The 13,678-nt window shown below is 36.4% G+C and overlaps 1 protein-coding gene across 2 annotated transcripts in view; it reads right to left on the minus strand.

Moving 5' to 3' along the window:
• Positions 1-13,678, minus strand: part of LOC138134295 (diuretic hormone receptor-like) — a 29,501-nt gene that overhangs the window by 4,652 nt on the left and 11,171 nt on the right. For both annotated transcript variants that reach the window (XM_069052480.1, XM_069052481.1), the window contains exons 2-6: positions 12,899-13,162; positions 3,210-3,393; positions 2,307-2,400; positions 1,507-1,600; positions 1,356-1,436 (exon numbers count right to left, since the gene is read on the minus strand). In XM_069052480.1, coding sequence (XP_068908581.1) covers positions 1,356-1,436; positions 1,507-1,600; positions 2,307-2,400; positions 3,210-3,393; positions 12,899-13,139 — 694 coding nt within the window. In that variant the 5' untranslated portion in view covers positions 13,140-13,162. The remainder of the gene's footprint in view (positions 1-1,355; positions 1,437-1,506; positions 1,601-2,306; positions 2,401-3,209; positions 3,394-12,898; positions 13,163-13,678) is intronic.

Here is a 13,678-nt window from a genome sequence, read left to right on the forward strand (position 1 = left end):
ATTAAATGTACTTAAAAGTATACACTGAAAAATGTACTCGTATTAAAGAAAAGTGATAGTAAAAAATGAGCTAAAGAAGAAACGGAAGAAAGCGAATGTTATGAAAATTATGATAAAATATTATAAAGTGCATAAAGATTACGAAAAAAATGGAAAGAAATAAAATGACGAGGAAGCAACGTTTTAGAAAGGAGTAGAATAAGGATGAAGAACGTAAAAAATTATAACGGTGAATTAAATGAATATAGAATAGTATATTAAAGAATGAGTTTTATAAGGGTTGATTTGGCGCACGAGTCCCAGGTGTAGAAAACGACCCGTAGGGGAGTTTTCTATGGGACGAGTGCGCCAATGCCCCTATAAAACGAGTTTTTTTATGTTATTTTTTAGAATTTGCACCCTTGATTTAATTTTTAAATAAAAAAATTAAATTTTCAAATTCTAGGGAATTTTGTATTAATTAGTAATTCAAGGTAACGGATGCCACTACATCTGCAACAGATGTTAAAAAGTAGAGTTTGAACATTAATATTGGACGTTTTTTAGTGTAAATGACAATTACACTGAAATATTGATAAAAAAATTCTTAGAGATGTATTAAACCACGAGTGCTTTAAATCAAATTGAATACAATAATAGACCTATCAGAGACGCAAATTCTAAAAAATAATTTATGTGTTGGAGAAATTGTTTCAAAAGATTTGTGATTTTTTAATGAACGTTTTCTGCAGGAGAATTGGCACGGATTAGTTGGTGACTAATAATTGCTTATTAAGAGAGGAAACTCACTATCTTACGTGACGATAAGATGAAAAGTAAACAGAGAGACTGACGATGCAAAACAAAATCAGATATTTCTGGAACTTATTACGAAACAAAAACTGTCCATTAGTTCCCCCTTTCGCGTCTTTAAAAATTCAAACCTGAGTAACAAATTTTGCCATGCTCTTTGAGGTGAAATTCCTCCACTTTAATCATCCCTAATCGCCGACAACCCCTTAATCCGCCTCGCCGTCGGCGGTGGCATTCCGACTCTTCCAAACATGATTCCCCTAAACACCGTCCATTGTAGGCAAACGTTTGCGAATTATTCATTCCCGCTAATTACAACCACTTCCTCTTAATCTCAAAAAAGCGTGCCCCGGAATATTCATTCGCACCCCTAACGACCCACCCTGATTACGTTATTAACCACCCCGTAAACCTTTGATCGAACATTGCTCAAATTAGCGAAGAGACAAAGAGAATTGGGGCGTCACGTCCACAAATCGAACCCCTCATTACCCGCACATATCGAAACATCCCCTAGATTTTATTCTTCGCGGTTGTGACCCTTTCGTTAATTAGTTACGTACCCCAGCCTACTACGGCGTAGATCCGGGGCTTGATGTTCTCCCCGGTGAAGGTTTTCACCACCAGAATGTACAGATACAGACCTGAAACGTGTGGGGGTTAACGAGTGGTGGTCACAGGGGTGGAAGTTGCTAATTGAGGGTGATCACTCACCTTCGACGAACATCCAGAAGAAGTTGGTCAAGTGGAAGTAGTGCAGCAGGATTATGAGGAAAATGCAGAAGGCTTTGTTGGCCTGCAGGGGCGTCTAGAAAAATGACAGATCAGACAAGATGGCGACTGGGAAATGCAAAAATGCAAATCTGGCTGTTTTAGATTAGATAAGTCTAATGGCGTTTTTTAATTTGTTTGAGATTGTTGGTAAACAGAGTTGAGTTAATTGGGAAACTATTTCGTGATGATTGTTATGGAGGCGGCGCAGCGAAACGGCGATAAAAATTTGTAACGAAGCCATTTTTGATTAATCTCTTCGCTTTGGAAAATCGTAAACGGCGAAAAGTGCCACTAAAACGTTAAAGATCTTCCAGTCGTTAAATTTAAATGCGGAATATAAAGAAGTGGAATGGTTAATAAGAGGAAATAAGAATCTCGTCGAGAGATTGAAATGAAAGGTGCCGTTAAAATAATAGACAAGTAACAGCGAAATTAAACAAGTAAATCTAGTAGAAATCATCGAGGAAAAATGAAAACCATAAAAAACTTAACGTCCAAAGCTCTAAACCTTGGCAATAATCGTAAAAAAGATCAATTTGTCAAAAATGAACTGCGCAAATTCGAGTGGACTTCAAACAAAAAATTGGAGCAAGAGCAGCGAAATGGAGGATGTCGCTATTTGCGCGCCAAATATTTGTTTTTCGATAGTGTGTTTCGATTTTCGTCCAAGAATTAGGTAAATTTCCTCCGATAAGATCTTGTTTGTTCGGCGTGAGCAATCCGGGTTGATTAACACAAACCTGAAGGCTGTACACGAAGATCCACATGAAGTCCGCCAGGATGTAGGAGCACATCAGGTTCATGTGGATGGTGTTGCGGAGGCAGCGCAGATCCCTGCAAAGAAAGAGCGGAAAATGAAGCAGCAACAGGCGTTGCGAAATTCGGATCTAGGTCCCACCTTGGGCAAATAAAATGCGGTGGTGTCTTGGTCTCCAGATTGGAGTATCGATCTGGCGAGGGTGAGACCGCAAACACTCGATCGGGAAACGTTTTATCTATTAGCATAATGAGGGCGGCGATAAACCGGGAACGAGTTGCGTAATTGAGAGTTTATTTTCGAGCCCGTTTGCTAATCCACGCTCGTCGATAAGATCGATCGAAAATCGGAGAAAGTCTTGGCGGAGTCGGTTTTAATTACGTCGAGATAACAACAATTTTCGAGGGACTGTTTGCTTTCCTCTCGACTCCAAAACAGTGCAAAAAGTCCCACCTATAGGCGACACTTACGTGGATCGATCACCTATTGGTCGCAGATATCGATATTAATGATTATAAAAAGGTGCAGGTCGCACGCACAACCTCAATGTGTGGTGTGAGTGCTCCTGAACGGTCCCAGGTACGAATTTTTTGTTGTTTTCTTCGTCGGTGTCGAGAGGAAGCGAACGGCCCTTGAGTGGAAGATTAGATCTTCGCATGATTTGAACTGCCAGATCTAACTCTTCCATATGACGGCCACTTGCCAAGCACGCCTCGACGCCACGGACTTGTCAAATATTGACAGATTTGGGCCGGAAGTCGGCGATAAAGCATGGGAAAGCTTGATCGGGCTCTGTAAAGTAAGTGGAGCAGTGGTCTCTTCACTTGGTTTTCTTTAGTGAGATTCAACTCCTCCATCTCATTTTTTGAGCCCGCTTTCGACTCACTTGAACTTCCAGAAGATGTAGACGGCGAACAGGAGGGCCACCAGGCTGACGGTGTAGCCGATGAAGTAGATTGTGGTGGTCAGTTCCACCTCGGGACCTTCTAGAGGGGACAACTCTTTGCAGGAGGTGTAGTTGCTGTATTGGTCCCAACTCCCGTTCGAGAAGCAGAGGCGGGTGGCGTTCTCTGAAGGTCACAAATTATCAATGCGAACCTAAAGTCCCTTCACAATTTTTTTTTTGTACAAAATTCAAAAACAGAAATTTCCTCCAAAGCATTTCGAAAACGACGAGGTGCTTGCAATTTTTCTCGCCTTATCAGTTCACGGAAACCACACTTTACGTACATATCTCTGGGCAGGGCAGGTTACTTATCCAATTATTTACTTAAAGATTACCAACGCATGATTCATATTAATTTATAAATATACGTTTTTATTGCTTTATTTGCCTTTCTGTCGCTCTTAAAAATTGATAATTCAACTACGATCAACCACGCGATATTTTTTTTTATTACTTCTTTTACCTTTTCGTTGATCTTAAAATTATATTTTTCGCAAGATGTCTTCTTAATCTGCGAGATTAAGAAGATATCGCCGGTTATAAATAGGTACGATTTTTTCTCAGCAATTCAGACAAATTTAAAATACGCGAGAGTTGGGATATTTGGCTAGATTAAATGTAAAGAGCTTACAATCATATTATCAGGAAGATAACGGTGTAAATATTAACTAAACCGTACAAGAGATCAAATAAAAACATTAAAGGAATTCATGAAAAAATATCCAACGGCAAAAGCTTGCGGGAAAATGCTTAACAAAATTTTAGCAAATTGTAATGTCCTTGGAAGGGACAAATTAGTGAAAATTCTAGCAAAGAATCATTTATCAAATTTTCGAATTAGTTAATAAAATTGTTAAAAATTAGCGCCCAAAAAATATCTTATTTTTCGACAAAATGTAAAATATTTAAAATTTAGAGGTGTCACTATAGTCGAAGGGGGACCTTTGTACTGCACCGGAGAAAAGAAAAACAAAGAAGTGTCCCAAGAAAAGGAATAGGAAAAGATCAGAAAGTTGAGAAAATAGAGATTTTAAAATTATTTTAATGGTGGTGTAAAATTGTTAATTATAATAATTTTGTAAATGTATTGAAGTGCAGAGAAAGTAAATTAAACGAAACAAAAGAATTGTTGTTTTACTAGCACCACAAGTACAGTCGCGAGCAATAAATTTTGGTCGTCAAGGTCATTCTTTGACGCAATCGAAAATGCTCCATTGTAAAACAGTCGTAAATATCATAACCTATCATCATGTTGCATGACATTAATTGTCATTTTTTTCTCATTTTTTTGACACTTTGTTGACATGGGCATAATTAGGCTAGGAAGTTTTTTAAATCTGTGACAATCTAACCAAATTTTGAAATGACATTGACGACCAAAATTTATTGCTCGCGACAGTACCTAAAAAGAGCTTTAGAACTTTACTACCTAGTACTAAAAAGGTTTTATATTTTAATACAACTAGGGTATGAATAAAAGAATTGTTTTCAACTGTCATAAGTTCTCATTTTTCTCCTTTGTAAACTGCCTATTTAGTGCGATTCTGTTTCAAGATTTAGCAATATTGTTATTGAACAATAGTGATTTTGCATAGCTCCAACCAATCAGCAGCTTCATATCATAGCAACTACAACATTGCTATACAGGGTGTTTCTGAAATACGTGTGTTAATTTTAAGTGGTAATAGAACTCGTCAAAAGGAACAACTTTTCTATCTACCATTTTGCCGAAAAACGATGTTTAATTCCAAAAAAAAAATTGGAGAGATTTTTCACTAAAATAGCCCTACGCCACTAAATACTGCAATGGCTAATTGAGATCAGCGCTAATATGAAAAAAACATCAATTTTCATCCAGAAAACTTGTTTTAACGCCGAAATCGAAATTCAAATAAATCTACCCGTATAGCAAAAAATCCACTTCGTAAGAATCTGGTTGTTTCAGGTTTTTAGGTAGCTTAGTTTTGGAGATATGAACGGTTTTGGGAAAATCTTTCCTAGTTTTTTAAGCCATTACGCAACGTTTTTCGCCAAATTGGCAGAGAGAAAAGTTGTTCCTTTTGATGAGTTCTATTACCAGTTAAAATTAACGCACTTATTTCAGAAACACTCTGTATAGCAATATTGGTAAATTTTAAAACAGAATTGCACCACTTAACTGCCCTAAAGCAAAATGAGCAGATAACGAACCGTTGCCCTAGACAACACATTCAACGTTACATTTCTGACAGGCCTTGAAAAAGTTGTCAAAACTGTCAAAAGCAAATGCGAAACCATTTTTAAAAGATTTGGAAGCTTCAGTGACGTGGTTTCAAACAATAAAATTTTGTATGCAACTCGTTTGAGGGTAAATTGGGCTTTTCTAATTGCCCTCGAGGCCTTAAAACCTTAAACCTTAAAACCTTTAATCTTGTCCCTCGGACAGTTAGAAAAGCCCAATTTACACAGAAACTCGTTGCATAAATAACTATTATTTCGCCTTTTACGACATCCTTATCTAATTCTTACTGAATTTGAACAATAACAACAAAAACTTGACTTAGAAATTTTATTGACATTTGGTAATAACACCAGATATTGTTATCTGTCAAAACTATCACAAAATCTGTAATTTATGAAAGTTTACTTTTTGTCTGTTATTCAACAAATCAAATAATAAATATAAATAAATTTCATTATTTACACAGTACTGGTAGATTATAATGAGTGTTCAAAAAACGAAGCGCGCAAACTAGTTGTTATAACGAGCGTCAAAAAAAATCCTGTGCTCTTTTTTATCAGCGCACGTCATCTTTTTGCTTGGTATGCTTTGACATATTTCCTTCAAACACATAACTTCACCTTGACCCTAATTTTCTTGGAAATAAAATCATTAGTTTCAAATGACAGCCATCACATATCATTAAAATATTAGGAAAATTCAGGTTAGTCTAAAGAGAACTAAATAAATAATTGAAAGCATTGTTTATGTGCTGAATAAATTACGTTCGACGTCAACGGTATGACCGCTGATGAAACTACGCCCTGCTGAATATGTACTTTTTATTTAATTTAAACAATCTGTCAAAAATTTGAAAGTTGACAATCTGGCAAGTAGATGTCAGTGGTGTGTTTAAAATTTATACCGCGCTGTGACGTCACATCTGTCAATGAAATATTAGATGAATCAGTTAATTTTTTATCAAGGTGAGTTTTCGAAACGGATACAATTTGGCACTTTTGTTAAAAAAAGTCTAACGACAACGAATATTTGTAAATAAATTAAAACTGTGTCATGTGGGAATCAAGATCTTTGTGAAAACTACCCCGTGAGCAATAATAACTGTTTCACTTGGCAATAAAATACCGGGTGATCAAAAAGGACTGTTTAAGTTGGCAGTACAATTAAGAAAATTTTTTAATTCGGTTATTTATAACACTGCAACTGGACATGTTTTATTGGTTTATTTGACAAATATCTGATATAGGTATATTATTAACAATGACAAGCCACCAACAACCGGAAGTTACTCCTGTTATACGATTTAATATACGATCCAGTGTTACCAACTTAAACAGTCCTTCTTGATCACCCCGTATTTTGTTTGAAGTTGGCAAGGCTGTGAATTGTACTTACCTACTTCAGTTTGTTTTACTGTCATTACTGACTGATATAAATTTCAAATTTAAACGTTTTGTAATATTTTACTGATCAACTGGTTCTCTTTGGAACTTGACATAAAAGTCACCAGTTTTATTGCCAACTCAAACAGTTGTTGTTGCTCAGGCGATACTTTTGACGACACTAATTAATAATTTTATTGATCGAGACTATAACAGTTTTGGTGGGCGTAATTAAACAGAAAATTCTTGGTGTATATTACAAAATATTCTTGAAATTATTCCCGGCGCAACCACCATTTTCATATCAATTAAAAACCGAACTTATTGTAACATCTGGGAAAAACAAACTACACGAGTTTGTGTCAATGAAAAATTTTCTGCAACCGCCAAAAAACCCAAATAAAACTTCTTTGGACAAAATAATTGCATAAAAACAAATTGTTTGTGATAACACAAAGGAAAAATTGTTGCTTTAAATCAAGGAGCACGGGCAGCAAGGGAAATTATTTTACATCCTTTGCCGTTAAAAATACCGCTTGTGAGGAATTGTCAAGAGACTTGAAGATATTGAGGTTATGTGACAATTATTGACAGTTTATTTATGGACGTTGCGTGCGACCCCGTACAGAGTTTTGAGTGACATCATTCATCTGGTGAGAAATCGAAAAACCCCAAGCAGGTACACGACATTAGCTGTTTCCGGTGTTTTAATTTTGGTATTCTCGTCGCGATCAAATTATCTTGATGGGAGCGCTCGTTCCTCTTGAAATGAATTCTTGTAGCGCTGTCGCTAAGTCAAAGCAATCAATTTAAGAAAGGATAACTGTCATCGGCGATAGACACTAACAAATTGCAGTTTTCGTTTGCTCCGGCCTCGATTAGTTAAAACGTCTGCACCGTTCGTTCGTGAATTTTTCTTGGGCAAAATGCAGACAACGCCACAAATCAAGTGCAGTCGGCGTCGTTGCCGACGCGAATTTAATTCGCTTTCGAAAATACAAATACCGACAAGTTTAGCAATTAACCGGAGTCGCTCACTTTCCGGTCTGTTTACATTAGTAGGCGAACACGAGTCCGCGTTTTTCGCCCTTTCATCCGCCTCCTTTCCTCTCCTTATTCGATTTCGCTTGTTCTTTTGACGGTGTCTCGTCGGATTGCTTTCATTACGACCACCAGCGAAGTCACAAAAGTTCGCTTATGGTGTAGGTGGTTTCGTTTCCAATTACCCGGAGCCTTAAAATTTATTTCCTATTTTTAAAGAGCGCCGCCGGCGAAATATCAAATTTACCTCGATTCGTGCTGTTATTGTAATGGATAAATTAGATTGCGGTGGCGGTCGTTCTCTCGGCCGCCGCCACCGTTCGCCGCCGCATTTTTCCCGACCGCTCGCCTGTGAAGCTGCACCGAGTGCAAGGCCAAATTGAAATGACGGAACATTTGGAGGCAATTGACTGAGTGGAAATCAATCCTCGTGCGGTTTTATTCCCACGACTAATTTAACTTGTGAGCAATGAGCGAATTACTTGGGAACTGGGATGATTATTTATAAAAAGGAAAGTTTGTGGGGGGCGGCGATCGGGAGCACACACCCGAAAAAATTTTTTCATTAGTTCGCGCATGAGGCACCACGGAATTTGCGAACACACTTATTGAACAAAGCAAAGCGGGCTAAAAATAAGCAGTGTTGACGGTGGGGAAATTACACGCTCAACAATGCTATTTTTCTGGAAAACATTCAATAATCAACGTTCTTGTGGTGAGGAAATGGTGGATGCGCCAGGAACACTCTCAAAAATATTCATCAAATGATAGAGCTGTCAAGTTAAAGAGAAGTTTTTTATTATTGTAAAATGGTGGATGTGCCGAGTCTTTGCAGGAATTTATACAAGGTTATTATAAATGATTGTCCCATCGCAGTTGGCGCTGAAAACCATACAAATGTTGGATGTGCCGCCCGCCTCGCAACATGAGACAGACTAGAAGACAAATTTCCGGCGAACTAATTTCATAAAGCGGAACTGCTTTATGTAAACATTTTTCTTGGATTTTTTTCTAATCAAGAAAACTATCTCAATTCGTAATAAGTTTTGTGTTTACTTAAAAAATGTTTTGACATGCATAATGTTTATCTTCCTAAAAATTAATTTATTATTCTTAGATTTAACAAATTGAGGCAAGAAGTTTCTTAAATTTTATATATGGTGGATGCGCCCGGAACAACTTCAAAAATAATTTTGTAGCTTGACTATTTGCTGCAATTTAAGTGAATACAGGGTGTCTCAGCTAAGATTTTCGAGCCTAATAACTCAGTTATTTTCCAGCGGATTTTTGTGAAATTTAAAATGCAGATATTTTAGACGGTGAAGAATAAAATCCCATTAATGCAATCACCCAAGTCTTAAAAACGTAATTTTTACATGCCTTTTTAAAATGTTGAATCAATTAAAATTTACATAAAAAATTGATCGTCAATAAAAAATGCTGTAGGGAAAAATTCGTCCTTGAAAGACGTCTGGTTTGCAAGAAAAAAGCAAAAAACTGTGTTAAACGTGGCTGCAAATGCAAAAACGTATACGCGTATAAAACAAACGCGCAATTTTGCAGAATTTTGGTCATCCCTTTTCGTAGAAACGCAGGTGACATTTTTGACGTTTATCTTGCCAACCTTACAAACACTTACAAAGTTAAAGACAACATTTGGACGTAATTTATTATACTGGATGCTTTAATTCTTCCATAAAGGACTAAAACACGATCGGGATATTTTAGCAAGGTAATTTAGTTCACGTACGCTTCCTGTGTCTTCAAATAAATTGACGACTCTCTTAACCTTACATTTTGTAAAGCCTACATTTGGACAGTGTTCCACGAGAAAACGAACTGTGTCATTGAAGTTCTACGACACTCTCCATAGGCAATTTTTTTTTTCTTTTTTCAACAATATTGAAATTTCGGCCGCTGTAGCCTATTTTTAGAGTATTTTCAATAAATTTTCACAATTTGACGTTTCTAATAAAGCGCGCCCAATTTTGACAGACTTTAAAGGGTGTACAAAATGTTGCTTGGCAATTAATCATCAATTGTTTCAAAAGGTAACTGCAAAAAATTTCTTCAAATTTTACATTAAATTTTTAGCGACAAAATCTAATCTTTTCGTTGAATCAGACAAGTGATTTACTTAATTGTTTGTGCAGATCCCTATTTTTTAATGTTTAACAATCTAATAATAATCGCGTATAATTTTCGATAAAGGAAACATGTGTTAAAATTACATTTTTTAACTTGAGGTAATTTTATTATTACTAATTGAACCTTCACGGTCTAGAATATCTAATTAAATTTTATAAAAATCCATTGGCAAATAACCGAGATATTAGGCTCGAAAGTCTTAGCTGAGACACCCTGTATAATAGAAAATACATTATTTGCATTTGCGCGGAAAATCTGGGCCATTTACTCCACAAGTTCTCTGTAGGGTTTAAATCTGGCAAAATTGCTGGCTACAACAATGACTAAGATTCTGTATAATAAACACATCAAATTGTATCAAGTAAAATTACCGCCAAATAATTTCATAAAACGCAATTTTATTTTATTTAAAATTTTCTCCTGGATTTTTCTTATTCACGAAAAATTGTAATTATTAATCATTTCTCATAAGTGAGATTCTTTCAAAAAATATTTAGACAGTTACATGAACCATTTTTATCTTTTAAAAATAACAAATAACTTTATTATTCTGGGATGCTACAACAAGCTGAAGCATTTTTTTTTTAATTTAAAAAATGGTGGACGCGCCAGAAATAATTTCAAAAATAATTTTGTAGCTGAACCATCTATCGTAATTTACATGAATAGAACAGCAAATAAATCGTTTTCGTCCAAACGGCAAATCTGAGCTATATTAATCCAGAAGTTTTCTGTAGGTTTCAAATCCGGCCAAATCACTGGCTACAACACGAGCTAAGAGACCGGAATACTAAGCACATAAAATTAATTTTTGTGGGAGGGTGGAAAAAGGGAGAAACAAGTGAAAAGTGGTGGAGATGGGTTGGAGTGCAGCAAGGATTTTGTCGTGGTCTAGCATTTTTCGTTGCACGTTCGTTAGGTTTAGGAAAATAATGAACCTCTATTATGAACAGAACAATTTATAATTAAAAAAAAAAAACAATAAACCGTTTTCATCCAAACGGCAAATCTGAGCCAGATTAATCCAGAACTTTTCTGTAGGTTTCAAATCCGGCGAAATGCTGGCTGCAACAGCAGCTAAGAGACTCTTAATAATAAACACACAATTTTTTCAAGTAAAATGATTAATGATTGCCGATTAATTTCATAACACAAAATTTATTTTACCTACAATTTCTCGTAATAATTTATTATTATTATAATACGGTGCGATCAATTAAAAAATAAATCGAGTCGGCAACCCATGCTATAGCATAGGCTCCAAAGCAAACTCGATTTATTTTTTAAATGATCGCTCGGTATTATTATGACCTAATTAACTGCAGTAATTTATATGGAAAATGCAACAAATACATTTCTTTCACCGTAGCACCATATCTGGTAGTGTTACTCCACAAGTTTTCTACTGGTTCTAAATCTGGCGAAACAAGTGGCCACCAGTACAACATTTTGAATTTCATAAACCAAAAATTGCTCTTTTTTAAAGTGTTCTCTTAAATCTTGTCCAATCACGAAAACTCTTCCTTAATTCATTATCTTGGGCGTAAAAAAAATCCTGTTATTTGGTGATTTTGAAGTAAAAGTTGTTGCTTGCAATTTAATTTAAAAAAAATATTTATCTAGGCAAATGTTTTATCTTTTTTTTTTGGTAATTGTTCTTTCATATTGTAAATTTTTTAAATCAATTTAAAAAATGGTAGATTCTCCAAAATAATTTCAAAAAAATTTTTGTAACTTAATCTAGGGTAATTTATACAAAGTGTCTATAAAAGAACGTATATCAAGAGTCCTGTAAATTATGCAGCTCTATAGTTTTATTGTATTGAACTATGTCGCGTCGTTGAAACCGTCAAATCAGATGTCAAGAGTCAAATGTCAAATTGTTAAATCACCAGTTGTGAGGTCAACGTAGTAGTTGTTTTGCTTGTCAGTTTTTCTATATTCTAATTACCTCTATTTTTGGTACCACAATAAACTACAGAGCGGCAAAAATCAAATATATTCGAATTCCACAGGACACGTGATATACGTTCTTTTATAGACACTTGTACAATTTAACCAATTAATTCCATAAAAAGCAAATCGCTTTATTAAAAATTGTGGTAATTATGAATTTTTTTTGTAGTTGGTAAAACTGAATGACATTCACTCAGAGTTGAACGCACGACGAGAACCTTTCCATGAATAATTCGTAATCGCTAATAGCAAAACATCATTTTACCAGCAGCTAATGTTATTCATTGATCTTAGATAAAAAATTCTTTATCGGAAAAAATTGTTTTTCTTATCCCCTTAATAAAAAGTTTCATTTAGACTTAATCTCGCCGTTACAACGTTCTAATTAAAAAACATGATTTTCTTTTTCCAGCTTTTTACTTATAAAAATGGTGGATGCGCCGGAACTAACGTCAAATAATGTTTGCAGTCTAAGATCGTATTTTGCGTTAACGAAGTCGGTCTAGATAAAAATCCAAGTTAACGACAATCTAACGAATGACACTTGCCCATGACGGAATTTACTGCGGCCCATATTACGCATCATTAGGACCGTAGTGTAACAGCTGCAATTAAAGGGTGGGACTTTATTATGATTAGTTGAATTGTGGGTTTATTAGGCAATCAAAAGTTATGAACTTTTGTACAGTTTAATTGATCTGCGCTGCGTTAGCAGTAAATGGAGGGAACCACTTCAAACGCTCATAATTATGGAATTAACGGCGACAGTTGGACTCATCTGTGCGGCGCGATTTGCAACTGGGGATGCGTAAAACGCGCTCGAATCCCGATAATTCGATCAATCGAATAAAAACACCGAGAAGAAATAACTGAGCGCTCACCCCTCGTGTCGTACTTGATCCCGTTGAGCTGTTCGAAGCAGGGCAGAACGGCGGCGGAATTGGGCGGCGTCTGGGGCCAGCACAGGACGGTGTCGAAGTCCACCGGACAGCCATTCGAGGGCGGCGTGAGGGTCCTCTTGAGCTCGCAAGCTAGCTCCGCTTGGGTCTCGTTCAGCCGATTCAATATCCGAACGATGTCTTCCTGGCGTCCGTAAACCACGTCGTTCCTACCCCGATCCATGTCCCATCATACATTGGCAAACACTGGAATCATTACCACCCGGTTTATGCCTAATCACACCACTGCATAAACCCACCCCCGCCGCTATTTTTTCGATTCATTACAGCCGGAAAACGATGCATTTGACGGCGAATAAAACGGGAAATTTCAACCTTTACACGCTTTTCCGTTCGTACAAAGTAACAAATCGCTGATGAATGTGTTGCGCAACAAAAAAATAATGAACGCCGGGATTGTTACATGAAAATGGGGGATTCACCGCGGCGAGATGTTTCCGGGAAAATTGGACCGTTAACAATCGAGTTGTTGTGCACAAATACCAGTAACGAGGCTAAAACCGGAAAGTTCCACTTGCGACAAGTCGCACGAGCAATAAGTCGCACCATTGTGGAGCGAGACTTGGGTGCAATTTGTCGCAGATTTGTTTGAGTTTTGTACAAAGGTCGTAGAAATGCGCGGACCCAGAATAATTTATAATAAGTAAAGAAAAATATTAGTGGATGATTATCTTCAGAGTTTTCCTTTTCAGCTGTCTGCTT

This window comes from Tenebrio molitor, chromosome 6, assembly GCF_963966145.1.
Source record: "Tenebrio molitor chromosome 6, icTenMoli1.1, whole genome shotgun sequence".
Taxonomy (NCBI): domain Eukaryota; kingdom Metazoa; phylum Arthropoda; class Insecta; order Coleoptera; family Tenebrionidae; genus Tenebrio; species Tenebrio molitor.